The following is a 17820-nucleotide window of genomic DNA, read 5'->3' as shown; positions in this document are numbered from 1 at the left end:
TCCACAGGTTATCTTGGTACCCAAGAACATCTTTAAAAAATACATTTATCCATGTATCTTGGCTATTGTGGTAGTGCTACAATGAATAATGGGGACTAGATATTATCCGTAACTTTGATTGCATTTCTTTTTGATATGTGCCCAGAAATAGTATTGATGGATCATAGGTTAGTTCTGCAGTTCATTTTGTAAAGAACCTTTACAATATTTTATAAAATGCCTGCAACAAAATGTACTCCCACCCACCAAGCACAACAAGGTGCATTGGTATTCCATGCAGATAAGCATGCTAGCTGCGATATTGACAGGGTAAGGCCTTTAACAAACTCATGATAAGAAAAAATGACTTCTCTCTAAAAGTCATCATGGATGTGGAAATGGCAGGGTCTGGTACTATGGACCAAATTTTACCATTACTTTTTAATTAATTTAAAGATCATCCCCCATAGGTATCTACTCTTCACCCAAAAGAAAGAAATTTATAAAGACTATTTGCCTTGTACTTTCTATATAGAAATGGTTTGCATTCTTCCTTGTGATTTTTTTCTATTTAAAAGTTACCCAAGAGGTATTTAAAATATTGCAAACTTTATTAAAAATTCATTAGTGAACCTAACTGAAACCTGAAATGTATGGCTTATATATAAAATATTTTTACTATAAAAAAGACATTTAACAACCCAGGAAGTGGTGTATAATTTGGACATTTTAAAACTAATAGGTGCAGAGTTTTGAAAATGTGTTTATGTATTGCTTTCCACTGAGGGTAAAGCTTTCAGATTTAAAAGCAAATAAAAATACAGATTTTTATATGGAAGATGAACTTCAAATATTTGCATATAAACATAATCATTGAAATGCCCTGGCAGGTCTGTAATAAAAATAATTTCATACTGAGATGCCACAGTCTTTTCTTAAATAGAGAATGTAAAAGCAGCATTAATTCCAGTGTGAGCACATTAACTGATATTTGTGTAGATACAATGGATTTAGACAGGCAGAAAAGTTTAAGGTCAATTCAAATTTCACAATAAGTAAACATAATCACTAACTGATCACACCCATTAAGGGTTTAAAGAATGTTTTTGGTGTAGAATGGGAGATACACATATTTCCCATCCTAGTGAACATGAACCTGAGATTTACTGTCATTTTGTATTGGACATGGGAAACTGAATTCAACCCGTTACACTGAAGCAAGGAGAGCCAATTGCTGATACAGAAATTATATAAAAAAGAAAGCTTTACAACAAATTCATCTTCGATGTCCTCTTAAGACAATAACTTGAATCTAGAAACAAGTGTTTGGCACCAGAGCAATAAGAAGCTGGATTGAATCACTTGAAATAGACAGTTAGACCCCGCCCAAGAGGACACATGTGTTTGCAAATAAAAGATGAGAAAATCATCACTCTGTGGCTTCATAGTGGAGGCTTTTGGTGTTTTATGTTTGTTTTCTACTGAGTCAGGTGTTGGGAAAGGAGAATATGGATATAAGAATTTCAAAGACAAGGAGGGTTAAAATAAAATGTGAAGCATCTAGAAATATGAGTTATGAAGTGGCCAGGAAGACTCTTGTGTCATGGGTGATGAGGGGCCTCTTGTGTCATGGGTATGTTACGATGAGAGAGTGCTTATGTAATAAGGTGAAGGAGACTTTTGTGAAACGATGTAGACAGGTTGATGCATGTTCGCAAACACAAAAGTATACACACATGTACATAGGTGACTAGAAATAATGCTAAAAGATATGCCAAAATATTAATAATAGTATTTCTTGATCATGTAATTATAGTATCTGCTGCCTTGTTGATATATTTTGTATCCTTGGCACTTATAAGAAAGAGTTTTTTAACATGTAAAATGGTCATAGGCTACTAGAGCAGACAGATATGTATATTTGACATGGAACAAACATCACTTTATTTTCAGATAATAAAATAAGCCTTAAATGTGACAGCCATTCACCACAGAACTGAAGCCACAGCTCCTACAACCTAGCTCCCTCTTAGTGATTTCTTCACTACACTGCCTTCCAATGGGTTTCTTATTTATGTAAGGTTTTAAACCTACTTCTAAGAGTTTGACCCAATTCCAATACCTGCCATACAGTAGTGTTTTAGCTAACACACGGAGATATGACATCTAAGACCTTGCTAGTGTTTTTCCAGATCTTCTGAGTAACTGAAATACTTACAATTCAGTCACGACCAAATGCAGAAATCTAAGGCATAATCAAAGACGGGTCAGAAACCCCAGACCTAGGTATCACTTTGCGATGCCTCCTGGTGGCAATGATGGTAGATGCCAGGAGTAAGATGCACACTTCCAACTTTGAATGTTGAAACTGTGCATATGAATTACCAACAGCCAACCAATAGTCTCTAGAGACCCCACAGATTCGTTCACTGGAATGACCTGAATTCACTGTGAACACATCAAGGCTTCTCTTTATATTTCAACCACTACAAAAGGAAGATTATGAAGGCTGTAAATTCTTGCTATGCAGTTTCAGCTTGCCAACAGCTAGCTTGCAATCTTGCAGATCTTATTGTGTATATGTGCACCCGCCTTAGTGTTTACACACTGTCAATTCTTTTTTTTTTTTTTTTTTGTACTAGAGAGTGAACCTAGACCATTGCATGTGCATCTCCAGGTTTTTTACTTCTCTATTTAGAGATAAGGTCACACTAAGCCCCTTAGACTGGCCTTGAATTCACTCTGTAGCCCACTCGGGCAGTCCTTGAGCTGGAAATTCTCCTGCATTATTCTCCCAAGTAGCTGTAAATACACACCTGCACCACCAGTCCCAGCTCGGGACATATTTCGCTTTCTTGGATATAGGCATTGCAATTCAATTTTTATATTCCACGTAAGCAGCATTTAACACCCCCCCCACCAGCTTTCTTCCCTCAACACACCTAGCCTTTCTATTCTTCCATGATCTTAACATTATAATAACATAATTTGGATTAGGGTAAAATTCAGTGTTTCACTGAATATGAAAAACCTGGATAAGAATAGATACATGGATAGACAGAAGCACACAAAGAAGCTATAAAATGATATATATCACTCTCTTGCTCAGGGTTTTGTGGACAAACCTCTCAGTTTTAACTATTCCCTTCTGTCGATTTTCTCCCATTGTAATTAAATGCTAGGCTACTTTAAACACATAAAATAGTCTCCAGTGTCATTATCTAGGTATGATGTCTGCCAGGGCATCTTCATCTGGTCATTTCCCTTCAAATTCTAAAGAGTGAGTTAGATAGCTCCTACTTCATTGCTGTTTTTGTTGGGCATTGATATTGATGGGATATGGAGCAAGCATAACTCGGAATTTTGAAGGCACAATTTGGTTTTCTATTGTCGCTAATAGTCTGTGGAAATAGAGAGAAGTATTCAGCTGTCCATATTTTTTAAGTCTTTTAAAAGGAATCAGTCCCCATTCTCTTTGCTTTTCTGAAAGCTGGAAGCATGTGGAGTACTCTTTCTACCCATGGTATTCTTAGCTCTCAGATTTCAAATGAGATCTGTGAGGTCTGCTCACTTTCTGGGCGGCCATCAAAACTTTAATGATAAATGTTCCATTCTTCCAGCGTGGAAATCCTCTTGGATTTTTCAAAGTTCTACTCCTCTTTGTTATCTACCCTTTTCCTGAGTTCCTCATTACTTTCTTGCATCTTTTTCTCCATATTTTACCCTCTGAATTTTCCCTTTACAGTATATTCTGAAACCTTCACATTTTACTTATACTTCATACACTTATTTGCATTGTATATTTCTCTATTTTATATTCGTGTATCCCCTTTCTGTTCTGCAGAATGCTGTTTAGATTTTATAAATGCAGTTTCTTCCTTGACCTCTCTAAACATAATGATGTTTTCCATTTCCTTTCTCATATTTTCCTCTCCTTGCATTGACTGTTTCCTGCACATAGCTGATTTTGTTGTTTGTTTGCAACTTCTTCTTCATGCCTCAGGCTTCTTCAGACATCTAGGAATTTGGGGTTGCCTCTTCATATTTAAAGCAGTGAAACACTGCTCAGAAGCTCTGCGTGTGTGCTGTGGGACTTGCTCTTGGCTTGGAACTTCTCTGACAGGCCTTCTCTCAGAAACTTTAAGTCAGGATGCTGTTGTTTATTCTGTTGTACTGATTGCATTCCCCAGGGAAGACCTTTGTGGACTGCTGTCTGTTGACACCTGGAGGGCATTAGAGTGGGATGCTGGTTCCAGCATAGAAAGCAGGTCTCAACTGCCCACTCTCCTGGAGGGCACTGGAGTTACAGGTTCCCTGTACACAGGGCATAAACATTTAGTTGGTGCCCTTAGTTGCATTGGGATCTCTGCCCGCCCCCCCCCCAGCTCAGAGACATCTCTAAAAATTTTCTTGATTGTCTGTGCTGCCATTCCAAAGATAACACTTCTTGATAGAGGAACAGCTGTCTAAGTGGATTTCAGGAAGACATTTGGAGATTTAATGGCTTCAGAAGCAAAGTTTGTCAGCCCTCTCCCCTTTTGATATAGATACTTTGAAGAATGCACTATTTAAATTTAGCTACTGGTTTTCTTTAGTATTGATTTTCAATTCAATGCCCACAGATAACCAAGTCTTTTCCACCCATTCATCAGGATTCCAGCTTCTGGAATTATTTTTCTGTTTTCCCTGGCCTTTATAATTACAAAATTGATTATAATTATGTCTTAAAATTCTATTTATTCTTAATTTAATGAAGATTCAAATAGAGCTGAGGTAAACTGACCTGTTTAACATGTCATTTCAATGAAACTCTGATGCATGTATTTCTATTAAAACAACAAAAAATATAGTATAGGACCATAATACTATCTATCTAGAAGGCTGAAGCAGGAAGGTCTCTATTATACAAAATGACTTCAAAGACAGCTATCAACCTAGAGAGTGAGGCAGGTAGTCTCTGATTACATAATGAGTTCAAGGACAATCTGGGAAAATTAGTGAGACCTAGTCTTGAATAAAAATAAAAGAGAAAATTACGTTGGGGATATAGTTTGGTGGTAGAGTTTGTTCTAACTATATGCACAGCCTCAGAGCGATCCCTTAGTTCCTGTTGTTTTAATGAATAACTCTTTACTGTTAATGAAGCAACAGGTTAACTGTGGGGCCTTTATGCCCCATATGTCAGCAGATGATATAACTAATGAAGGAGAGTGAGAGTGGACCTTCAAAGGCAAAGAGGTATGAAAACACTGGGCCTCATTCTGTTTGCACATTGAGTTTCCATGTGCTTGGTTCAATGGATAACAAATACTGTTATTTAGCTTTAATTAAGCTTGACTTTCCATAAGGTGCTTATGGCTTGAAATAATTTCTGTAAGGAAATGGCTTCTGCAAAGAAGTCACGGCATGTAATTAATAAACAAGTGAGCAGAATCAAAAACAAGGGAGGGTTCATGCCCCAACTCTTAGGGTGAACACTGCATGAAGATCTGTTCTAGATCTAGTCAGAGGTAACCTGGAGAACTCAGGGTTTCAGTAAAAATGAAATGATCGAGAACAATCCTTGAAATAGGGTTTCCATCCTCTGAAGTTACTAAAGGACTATGATTTGTGTTGTGGATGTAAATACCAGTTTACAAAGCAATAGGGAGAGGTACAGAACAGTTTTTAAAATTTCGCATTCAGGACATGGAGGCTACTCAGTGTTAAAAAATATGCTATTTTTCAGCAGTGTTTTTTTTTTAAATCATGATTTTCTTACTACAAGGTTTACTTACAAACTTGAATTGTGTTAGATGCTAAGTATTTGGAAGCTTCCTTTACAGTTTTCTAGTTAACAGAAAAACCTATGAGGTCTAGGTACAAGATATTCTCCCTATAGCAGTGAAATGCCTGAAATAATAGATCGATAATAGCATATTGTCTATTTAGTTTCACAACAAATCAAACTCCTGGTTGAACAATTTTAAATTAAAAACATTAAACATCATTTTGAAAAATATCTCATGAAACTGCGTGAAAGAAAAAAATCTGTATTAACTGTAAAGTAAAGTGCAAGTGAGTTCAATATAAGGGAGAATCATGTCTGACTTTGCTCGAGAGATTTCATTTATCTTGATACAAAGGGAATTTGGAATGGAAGATAGTGCCCAAGGCCAGCTGTGTGGGGGGATGAGTATAGGAAAACATTCACAATGAATATAACCTTTGTAGAGAGAAGAAAGTGTCAACTAATCCTAGAGAAAACTACAAAATATCCTGAAATTTCCTATCATAAGCACTTCATAGCACAAATGGTCATTACTTGTATGTTACAGGAAATATGGTACTATGATTGAAAAGTCCTATAGGCAGCTGCAACTCTGAACTCAGATTTTTTTCCCCCCTGTGGAGATTTCAAGGAAAATTAACATTTCAACATTTGGAAGCACGAAACACACAAGGAAATAGTTAGCCGCATGAGACAGACCAGAAAGCAAAAATGGTCAGAAAGGGGCCAACGAAGGCACCAGAAACTAAAGTTATTAAAACAGGACACAAGTAAGTTTATTAATCAATGATGACTTTTTAGAAAGCTTTGAAATATTAGTACAGAAAATGAGGTTATAAAATATAGTTTAATGTTTAGTGAACAGGTCCGTCAATGACTCTCTATATATGTATGTATAAGTTGCAAAATACTTTGTACTCAAAATATATTTAAAAAAAGAAAACAAATTGAGAACCAAGGAAGACACACAGATGCTCGTTGCTTCTGGTGGGTTAGACTAACTTGCAAATGCTTTCAGTATGGCTGAGCTTATGTTCTCTGCTCAATAATATTTTTGCAATTCATAAAATAAAAAGTTTACTAGGAAAATATATAATTAATAATAAAATATTCTACTGAATTACAATGAATTATAGCCACCGTAGGATCTGGAACTTCAACTTTGGTTAAGGTTTTCTTTATTGATTTTTACTGAGCTCTACATCTTTCTGTGCTTCTCTTCCTATCTCCCTCCTTCCCCTTCAACCCTTTCCCAAGGCCCCCATGCTCCCAAGTTACTCAGATTTTTAAAAATCTATAGTGAGCTCCTAAATGGCAGAAGTAGTTCCTGAAGAATGTATGGTCATCCCCTTTCTCCATACTCAGCTCTTCTGTAAATGTTATCTCTCGGTCATGAGATTTGCACAAGTGAAAGAAGACCTCTAAGTTGAAGTCAAATAAGAACTGAGAAGTACGCAACAAGTACAGTAGTTTCCCCGGTGACTGAATTTCACCTGGTCAAGGGTTGGGGAAGAGTAATGTAGAAGATGCTTACATCTATAGAGCCACTGCTATTTAAGTTAAAATACCAATTTAATAATTAGTCTGGGGCCAGGTGTCTAAATTGCTCTTGCCTTGCAGAACTAATGGGCTTCATTCCTAATGTTAAGAACTCTATTTATTTACTACGCTGACCAGACTTTGAATTCTTGGCAAGAACTAAGAAGTGTTGTCTTCTATAATTTAATTTTCAATCATAAGAATTTTTACCCCCAGACTAAAACAACACCAAATTAAAAGCTTGATCCAATTTGTTCAAGGATATTTTCTTAAACTTTTTTACCTCTGAGGAACAACAAGTTATATTAAATGAATAAAAAACAATTATCTCAGTTTTTTATAAAAACATACCAATTTTCCAATTTTGTTCATCCAAAGATGCCTGAAGGTTGAGCGATTATGAGAGAATAAAACTCTGAGCTGTCTATTCGAATAATGCTAATGCTCACTGTGGAGGCCACTGGTGGTTGCTTCCTTTCCTGTTTGCGATCTCATTTTCGAAGGCCTAGAATATCCTACAAGGGATGTTTGGTTTTCTACCTGTAATATGGAACCTGAGAGATATCATCACCCACGTATTCCAGTGTTCTTTGTGCTCACCATTTCTTTTTCCGGTTCCTTTCTCTATAAATGTTACAGGTGTTTTTAGAGAGTAGTGTGGAATTTATGGCCCAGCTACTTACCTATCACTTTAATTCCTGGCATCAGGAGGATACCTGTTAATGCTTAGACCTTGCCCTATAGTGAGAGGAGTGCCTGGTGAGAAAAAAAAATTCTCCCCTTGCTAGGTATGCAGCATAGGAAAGTGCCCCTTAGATGTGGGAACTATTAGATCGGTTCTTGAGACTCAAGGAACACTACATATCGACCATTCTCCAGTCCCTTGTAATCACATCTCCAGTAATATTTTTATCTTTTATGGCTTGTAGATAAAATGCATTGTCAAACTATACCAGGTTTATTTTAATCAATAGAACACCCTATCTACTCGAAGAACAATGCAGACAAACAAAACATTATGAACTCAAATATGCCTTCTATTTCATAACTAGATAAATTAGGTATATATTTTTCCATATAGTCAGTCAGTGTTAAATTGTCTAATGTAAACCTGATGAAGAACAGCTGCAGTTCTTTATAATCGCTATATAAACCACATGACTTGTTTATTCATGAAAAGAGGGATCTATATTTGCTAAGAATCAAAATCATTTTACAATTGTAGATTTTATTTTTGAGTGCCTATAGAATCCAGGAAACTAAGAAGGGCTAATGGGGGGGGGAGGATTGGGGGAGAGTTTTTTAAGGGGGGAACAGTAGAGCTCATGTGGTATAAAGGTAAAAAATGTTAAAATTGGGAGGCTATGGATAAAGTTGAGAAAAGGTGGGAGGGTAAGACCGACAAGAGGGTGGGGAAGGGAACATTAACAATAAGGGGTTTTGAAAGAGTCATATGGAAACCTATTATTTTATAAACCTCGTGTGTGTGTGTGTGTGTGTGTGTGTGTGTGTGTGTGTGTGTAAATGGACACTGGAGAGATATCTTAGCAATTAAGAACACACATTGCTCTTGCAAAGGACCCAACGTTCTTCCCTAAAACCACTTCTGGCCCTTTATATCTGCCTGCAACTCCAACTCCAGGAGATCTGACACCATGTCCTAGCCTCTTCAGGGCCCCTGCACTTGTGTGTACCTACCCATATACAGAAAAGAGAAACACACATATGCAAGATTAAACATAATAAAAGTAAATCTTAAAAAAGGGTTTAGAGTTGCCCTACACAGGAGAATAGTGCTCTCCAAGACACAAGAGGTTATCAAATAAAGAACCCAGTGCCATGGGTGGCTCTCTTTGATTTGTTGATCAGAGACAAATCAATGAACTTCAAAATAATGCACTCTATTGTCATTGCTCCTGGTTACTCAACAGAACTTGAAGGTAAGAACCTATTTCTGAAGATACCACACAGCTGGGGCACAGACCTGGAGAAACCAAATTGATCATGACTTGGGAGGTTTTCATAGTGGCAAGAGGTGCTCTCCAGGCTTGTGGGGGAGAAAAATCAAGTCTCACCCAGATATAAACCCTGTTAGCTATATTAATGACCAAGTTTGACGTCATATGCTCATTGAATTGAGTGGTGTGTATATTACAGGAATAACAAACCACTTTTTAGTGTAATTTAAAGCCCACTTCATACAACAGAACTGATATATGACCCCAAAACAGCCTGGCTGGGCAGCTTACGGGCTACAAGTAAGAACTTACTATTATTATTTTGCTAAATCGACACAGTATCAAACTACCTTTTAAATACCCATAAATGAATGCACTTCTCAGACCTCATCAAAGAAGCCCTCCACCCCAGAAGTGAACCACAGTTAATACAGAGACTCACAGGTGCTCAAAAGGCAGAGCTTAAGTGACTATAACATGCTCATCTCTAATTGTGGAATATTTATCATGCTTTCCTTCCCAAAGGCTCAAGGAATGTCAAGGAAGAGCCAGAGCCAAGAACTCGGGTGCTCACAGTAGCTATAGCTGTTTATGTAAGATCTGCACTGGATCAACCAAGTAAAAACTCCAGAATGGATGGGGGAGGCACTCATGAAGTCAACCCCTACATGAGGAATTCTTGACAGTTGTTCCTTGCTAGAAAGGGAGCATTTTCTTCAGTGTAGCTCCAGATCCACTGGGTGGCCCTACACGCGTGCTTATAGGCCTCACTAATTTGATTCCATGGTTTATTTTTAAAGCGGGGGAGAGATAAGAAAATGGTTAAGAGACAAGTTTTGGCTGAGAGTTTGGGAGGAATAGGAGGAAGTGACAGTCAATACCATCAAAATGCTTTACATAAATGTGTGGAAATCTCAATGACTAAATAAAAATATATTCTGTATATACAAAGTAATGTTTGTTCTCTTTTCTAAAAAGCCTATTCTACAGAAAACAGCAACAAAAAAAAAAAACACTTATTTCCATGATAGCTGAATTTTAAAGTATTAAAATCTGAGGAGCCCTTAGAATCAGAACTTAACTTTTTTTTTTCTCTTTCCTAAACGCCGATATCAATCTTTATTGCTTACAGTATGCCTCCAACTGTTTTACTTTTTCCAAGGGTAAGGTTTCCTCACTCTGTGTTCCCCATCTCAATGTACCATATTCCTGTCTACCCTCAGTTTAGAACAGTGGAGACATTTTCTATAAATTTCCCATTCCCCAGAGTTTTATTATTCAGAAAACAGTAGGGTCCATACCCATTGCCTTTCACAATGTTATCTTCAGACAATGCATCCCAACTCCACTGTCGCCTCAAAGAACTGCCCCTTGTATTTCACTCATCTCTAGTACTTGTGCTACAGACCTGGGAGGCTGGGAGTTCGACCGCACTGTGCTTTTAATGAATATGCTCTCTGATTAGCCAGTCTTTTTTATTTTCTTGCGTCGTAGTCACTCATTCCTGAATTGGCGAATGTTTAATACCTACCATGTTTCAGGTTGTGGGATAGGCTGGGGTCAAAATTAGAATAAAATACAACTTTTCTTAAAGACTAGTAATTTACACTCTTCTCATGAAGACTGTCATTCCCTCAGATTCAAGCATCTTTACCTCCTACTCCTTCTCCATTGCATACCCATATTAAACTAATTGTGCTTCTTTTTGGGAGTGTTGACCTCTGGGCAAATTCTGCTGTAGCTTTTCTGCGTCTGTTTGTTGTTTTACAATCACTAGATTCTGAAATATGTATAATAAAGAGCAGTCTGTTTTATAACATCTCCCCCTACAAGGCCCAGGACACAACTGATAGCAAGTAAATTTGGATTAAAAATGTAGGCATGGTGCCAAAAACCTTGCTTGCTAAAGATATCTCCAAGCAAGCTCCTGGCTATGTGTACATTTTTTATTCCTTCTATTTAGACTTGTTAGTTTTCATGAGTGTATATTCTTTATTCTTTCTGTTTAGACTTGCTAGTTTTCATGAGCATATGCAAAGTTCATTTTCCAATGTATGTTTCTATAACATACCTACCTCACCGTTAATTTTTAATGTTTTATAAGGAATAGTCCTATCCTCAAAGATAACATCATTTTTATGAGTATATATGATCTTTTTCTAGTAAAAAGCTTCAGTAGACATAGCTAATGGTTTAAACCTTGCTTTGCATTTATTTTCTTTTTCCACAGAACTCTCTCTTTGAAATTCCTATGAACCACAATAATGTTCCTCTTCCCATTAAGTTCCATGTTAATGTATCACACAGTCCAATGAGGGGATATATGCTTTGCTCTCCTCTTCTTAATGCTATGGTTACTGTAGGACTTATTAAGTAGGACTACTTTCAGCAATCTTGAAAAATTGGGCTGCTGGTGCAATGTAGTATAGTGTTTTATATGGATTTATTCTAAGGAAACAAATCATATGGCACCATTCACTAAGTTCTCCTTCCTCTCTTTAACTACCACTCCTTTGCCTGTATTTGACAGAAACAACGCATGAATTCCACACTGAATTTTTAGTGGCAACAGGAACACTACAATTACATGATCACTTGTAATTATACAGAAAAAGGTGTTTTAAGTCCTGAAGAAATGGAGATGATGTTAATGAAAACCAGCATAAAAGGTCAACAGGATTTAGTAAGAACTGACACAATATTCTACAAATAGAACTGTATTTCTCTAAACTTAGTGGATAATTGCCAACTGAGATTCTAGTAAAAGGAAAAAAGTAATGCTGCAGATTTATAGTTCCAAAAATAATTTTTATCTGGACGTCTATCCAAAGAGGATTATCAAACCATTGGACCACAACCGGACTTAGTCATACAAAGTAATTGTATTCAATAGTTTTGTATCTAATTGCAGTTCTAATGTAATTCATGTACAAGTATTTAGAAGGAATCAAATGTAATATACCTTTTCTGTCTCCATCTTGCTTGAAACTTTCCCTGCGTCATTACTGCTTCTGAAACATAAATTGACCCAGTTTGTAATTTCATTAAAATCTAATTTGGAAAATCCTTATCAAAATATTAATAGTATTTACCCTAGAACTGGTGTTGCTTTCTCTTTTCTCTCATTTGTTTCTTGTCCAATAACAGTTTCTGTAAAATATTAAATGAAAGAGATACCATTTAAATAAAGAGTTATTATTGGGTCTGCATATGTGTAAGTATGCAGGTGTATATGTTTGTGTATGTATCCATCAGAAGATGGAAGCATTATTAAAAGTAAACAAATTCACCTTACACCAAAATAGCATTCGTCTTTTATAAGTAGAAATATCCTGCAACATCTTCCATTGCAATCAGAGCAGTTCATCAGAGCAGAAAATACCAGTGTTGGAATTAATGCTGTATTGCACCCAAATAGGATATAGAATTAATGATCTATAATTTATGCAGGAAAGCCATTCAGGTAAAAGGAAAGTAAGCTGGATGTCTACTGATAAGGACAAGAGAGTGTTCTGTTGAACTGACTGGAGGGTACAAAGGCATCCTTCCTTTTTATGCCAAGAATTTATTCAGCAGTTAATTTAAAGTAAAAAAGTTGTAAAATTCATTTTGATAGATACTGGGGACTACAAAAATAGTGAGGCTGAATGAATCTCATGAATTTATGCGTACTTAATTCAAAATATAACCCAGGATTCTTGAATTTATGCCTACTGCCTAAATGACCAGACCCCACTGTGGCCATATCAATACATGATACCATCAACTTCCAGTCCATGGGCTGCAGATTCATTGAAATAAGTCATCTGAGTGGCCTCGGCCTCTGCTTCAGCACTGATGATCTGCTGCGCCACAGCCTCCACGATGGGCATCACCATGGCAGCAGTAGAGGTGTTGCTAAGCCACATAGATAAGAAGGCAGTACTGCTCATGAACCCCAACGTCAGCCTGAAATGAGAGGGTCTTTAGTGTGGAGTTGTGTTGTCTAGCACACGTAACTCTCTATATTCAACTCTAAAGGATATTGTTTACAGATTGGGAACTATGTGTTTGATAAAAAAAAAAAAAGAAGATTAAGTTTCTGTCCAGATGGAGAAATCTGAGAGTAGTTATATAGACAGGTAGAATCAAAGTAAAACATCTAAGAGTAGAGTTATTAACCTATATATCCCTTTAAGGGTTCTAGGGGAGCATTTTTTCTAAAACCAGATGAGTCATTACATTTACATTTAACTGCAAATTGGCATATAGAAAAATAGCTTGCAGTGTTACTAATATTTGAGTACTTTTTAATGAACAGCTATTTGTCTTTTTGAGAGTCCCTTGCTTTTATTTCATCCTTTGGCCCCTTCTCTGTTTGTTAGTATGTGCACCAAGCAGAACCAGGAACAGGATTAATATTTATAAATCTCCACTTTACTCATTCACTCCTCTGGTTCAATATGTAGTGGGTGGAGATAATGGTTACAATCACTCTATAAATTGAAGTTTCAGAATTTTCTATAGATTCTATTATTTATACTCTCTGGAACCTAGCATTTCTTCCTGCTGTCAGGAATTAGATTTACTACTTGTCTCCTCTTATAACCAGAGTAATTTATCCTTAAAATAACAAATCTAAGACTCTGGGACTTAAACCATTTTTATAAAATTTTAAAACAAACTTTGGGGAAAGTTTGATCTGATAGGAGACCACCCAAATAATCCAGAAGCAGATATTTCTATGAAGTATCAATTATAGAATCTTCTTTTAAAAAAATAGATCCATATAGGCAATTCTATACCATGCTTCAGACTCGAGTATGGGGAATATTTTCCATGTGTGGAACAACATAAAACATCTTAGAAATTTGTTTGAACAAGAAGTAAATCTTAATTAAAATGGAAGCTTTTAATAGATATCTATATAATTATAGTTCTTCCATATTAAATAATATTAGCAACAGGTGAAGCTTTTGCTGGTGGAAATGCCTTAGACCAAAGAGCCATACAGTGATGTAACAGACAGGAGTCTTCCCTTACTGTGCAGTATGCTGTCTCCTCTCCTGGACTAATGACCAGATAGATAAGATTTCTATGATGCCCAAGAGGAAGACGATTTTCTAGTGTATGTACATAATAAATACATTATAAAGAAATATATTTGCATACTAAATATTCTAAGCAATGTATTTTGTCAAATACATTGTCTCATATGTGTCATATATACACAGAATGCATGAATATACACCCATAGTATTTTAGCAGAGAAATGTACTCCACAAGAGTAAACAGATACTCTGCAATGTCCTTGAAGAAATTATGCAACAGGAGTCATTTTTTTCTTATTTTCCAAAAAATGATAAGAAGGGCAAAACCACCTAAGGCTTTAAAGCAAAACATTATGCAAATGATTATGACACTGAAAATGTTCCTTAGCTGATGTTCGTGTTTATAACAAGAGGTGGAGTAGAACCCAAATAGCCAATTAATTTAATGGAATAAAAAACATTCATTTCAGTGAAGGGAAATCAGTCAAATGAGTAATTTCGCATATAGAAGAAAAAATTCAATTGATTGTTTCACTTTGCAACTCTTGAATTGAAAAGAAAAATGTGTTCACCTTGAAATTTCTCTGCACAGATTTGTATTCTGTCAGTAATGCCTTTGTCTTTGGCTCATAACATCCTCCCTGTTGATAAAGGATGCTCTTGGATGAGTTTTGAATGTGTAATCAGGCAAATAAACAAAGTGGGATTGAAATCTACTCTGCAGATATCAGCCTCCTCCTTTGAGGTTCAAGGCTCCTCTAATCTTTGACTCCAATGATGCATTAAAGGTGAGAGTTGTGGTTATTTGTTCCAGTCTCCCTGAAATTTGACCTGCGGTAAAAGTAAAGTTTTTTTTTTTCCTTCCTACCCCTCAAGCACACTTCATATCCTTTTCATATTTTCACAGTCACCCTGCTACCCAAGCCATTTTCTGCGTTACTGGTTTGTGGTTTGCTCTACACAAAATGGTCTGCTTAGGATATAGTATAAATGAAGTCAACAAGGTACTCACCAGGCCGGATTCACACCCACCATCATCACCATCCTCAGAGCAATCCTCTTGTGCAAATTCCATTTTTCTATTGATGTTGCTAAACAGATGACTCCAATTAACAGCAGGTGAAAATCTTTGAAATAAGAAGAGGCCACCTGAAATTGCAGTTAAACCCATAGATTACGTATCTTGACTGAGAGAATGATGTACAACAAAGACACTCACAGGTTACCACACTTAACTGTGACCTTGAACTATGTAATTTTCTATTGTGTCAAAGAACAGGTAAATGTATTTTACTAAAAATTTAAATATGATTATGGTTTTATTCAGAAATACAGCTATTAAAAGCATGCAGGGAAATATGCATACACAGGACACTAGATTTTTAAATATGAGTCATTTCATATAAGTGGTCATAATTTCTCCATCTATGAACTGATGTTACTTTTAAAATGTCCTATGGTGGAGTACCAATGACTTAAATGTCAGAAAATTCCACATCAATCCCACCTGGCAGGGTTCAGCCCACATGGTGGCTAGGTCCCAAAAAGGAGATAAGAAGCTGACGAGGTATATTCCCAAGAGTGGTATTGCTGGGTCCATGGGTAGGTTGATCCCAAATTTCCTGAGAAACCTCCACACTGCTTTCCAGAGTGGTTGCACAAGTTTGCATTCCCACCAGCAATGGATGAGTGTACCCCTTTCTCCACAACCTCTCCAGCAAAGGCTATCATTGGTGTTTTTGATTTTTGCCATTCTGACAGGTGTAAGATGGTATCTTAAAGTTGTCTTGATTTGCATTTCCCTGATCGCTAAGGAAGTTGAGCATGACCTTAAGTGTCTTTTGGCCATTTGAACTTCTTCTGTTGAGAGATCTCTGTTCAACTCAGTGCCCCATTTTATAATTGGGTTGATTAGCCTTTTACGGTCTAGTTTCTTGAGTTCTTTATATATTTTGGAGATCAGACCTTTGTCAGTTGTGGGGTTGGTGAAGATCTTCTCCCAGTCAGTGGGTTGCCTTTCTGTCTTAGCGACAGTGTCCTTTGCTTTACAGAAGCTTCTCAGTCTCAGGAGGTCCCATTTATTCGATGAGGCCCTTACTGTCTGTGCTGCTGGGGTTATACGTAGGAAGTGGTCTCCTGTGCCCACGTGTTCTAGAGTACTTCCCACTTTCTCTTCAATCAGGTTCACACGTGGATGCTCACCTTACTAGACCTGGATGGAGGTGGGTGGTCCTTGGACTTCCCACAGGGCAGAGAACCCTGATTGCTTTTTGGGCTGACGAGGGAGGGGGACTTGATTGGGGGTGGGGGAGGGAAAGGGGAGGCGGCGGTGGGGAAGAGACAGAAATCTTTAATAAATAAATAAATAAATTAAAAAAAAAAAGAAGCTGACGAGGGATGGATGAGCCAGGCATGATGTTTGAATCTTATAGCCTGACTAAACAGCGGTCAGGATGCTTCTTTACTTATACAGAACTCAGTAAGCAGGAATAGATACGAGTTGTACCAAAGCATAGATCATATCATTTTTGTTTCCAGACATGTGTTTAACTTACTCTTGAACATCTGGGGTCATAAATTTAGTTGTCATTAATAAGCTGTGACAGAACAGAGTTATCTTTTACAATAATTTTTACTCAACATCCCCATAAACCAATTTTTAAGAATCTAGAGGCATTCCGGGTGGTGGTGGTGCATGCCTTTAATTCCAGCTCTTGGAAGGCAGAGGCAGGCAGATCTCTGTGAGTTCGAGGCCAGCCTGGTCTACAAGAGCTAGTTCCAGGGCAGGCTCTAAAACTACAGTGAAACCCTGTCTTGAAAAACCAAAAATAAGAAAGAAAGAAAGAAAGAAAGAAAGAAAGAAAGAAAGAAAGGAGGGAAGTCAGGAAGAAAGGAAGGAAGGAAGGAAGGAAGGTTCTAGAGACACATGTAAGTCTGTTCCAAGACTGATAGCTTTTGCGGCTTCAGAGACACTAGACCAAAAGAAAATCTCCAAGCCAGCCTGGGCAGATGGCCATGTACTAAAAAGTTATTAGTAACTCTTAATGGTCAAAGTGCCCAAGAAAAATCTCTTGGCCAAAAGTGCTTCAGTTATTACTCAGTTTCTATTATAATATAATGTTTTGCATTTTATATCTTTATTGAATTTCTTTCTATGTCTAATCCTCAGTCGTAAGACACCATAGTGGCTCTGCATGAGCTAACTTTTCTAAGAAAGGGAGGTCCTGACACCTCATTCTTTTGTCATCTTTCTTCATCAGTTTTTGTCCATAAATGTATGCCCCGTGTAAGGCGGAGGTAACCGTAGCTAATCTAACTTTGTTGCTGTATATGTCACATAATTGCCTGAATGTATAGTAGGAAGAGATTTGTAATCTGATCTGTGGCCAACTTCTCTAGCCACCAAATCTTGTAGACCTTTAAGTCTACTTTGTTTTGGTTCTCTTGTTCCTGAGTGAGTACAGGGCAGATGTTTCAAGAATATTTCCTAGCCTTATAAAGAGACTTCTGGCTTCTTTACGAGTGTCACAACCTCCACAGAACC

At 37.1% G+C, this 17820-nt stretch overlaps 1 protein-coding gene across 1 annotated transcript in view; it reads right to left on the bottom strand.

Moving 5' to 3' along the window:
• Positions 1–17820, bottom strand: part of Slc13a1 (solute carrier family 13 member 1) — an 84803-nt gene that overhangs the window by 36363 nt on the left and 30620 nt on the right. Inside the window, exons 3-6 of the mRNA XM_050145912.1 lie at positions 15289–15425; positions 13007–13194; positions 12339–12396; positions 12209–12257 (exon numbers count right to left, since the gene is read on the bottom strand). Coding sequence (XP_050001869.1) covers positions 12209–12257; positions 12339–12396; positions 13007–13194; positions 15289–15425 — 432 coding nt within the window. The remainder of the gene's footprint in view (positions 1–12208; positions 12258–12338; positions 12397–13006; positions 13195–15288; positions 15426–17820) is intronic.

Source organism: Alexandromys fortis, unplaced genomic scaffold (genome assembly GCF_014885135.2).
Source record: "Alexandromys fortis isolate MF-2015 unplaced genomic scaffold, M_Fortis_MF-2015_v1.1 scaffold_34, whole genome shotgun sequence".
NCBI classification, from domain to species: domain Eukaryota; kingdom Metazoa; phylum Chordata; class Mammalia; order Rodentia; family Cricetidae; genus Alexandromys; species Alexandromys fortis.
Note: the sequence above shows the minus strand (reverse complement) of the source record. Positions and strands in the feature narration are given on the sequence as shown.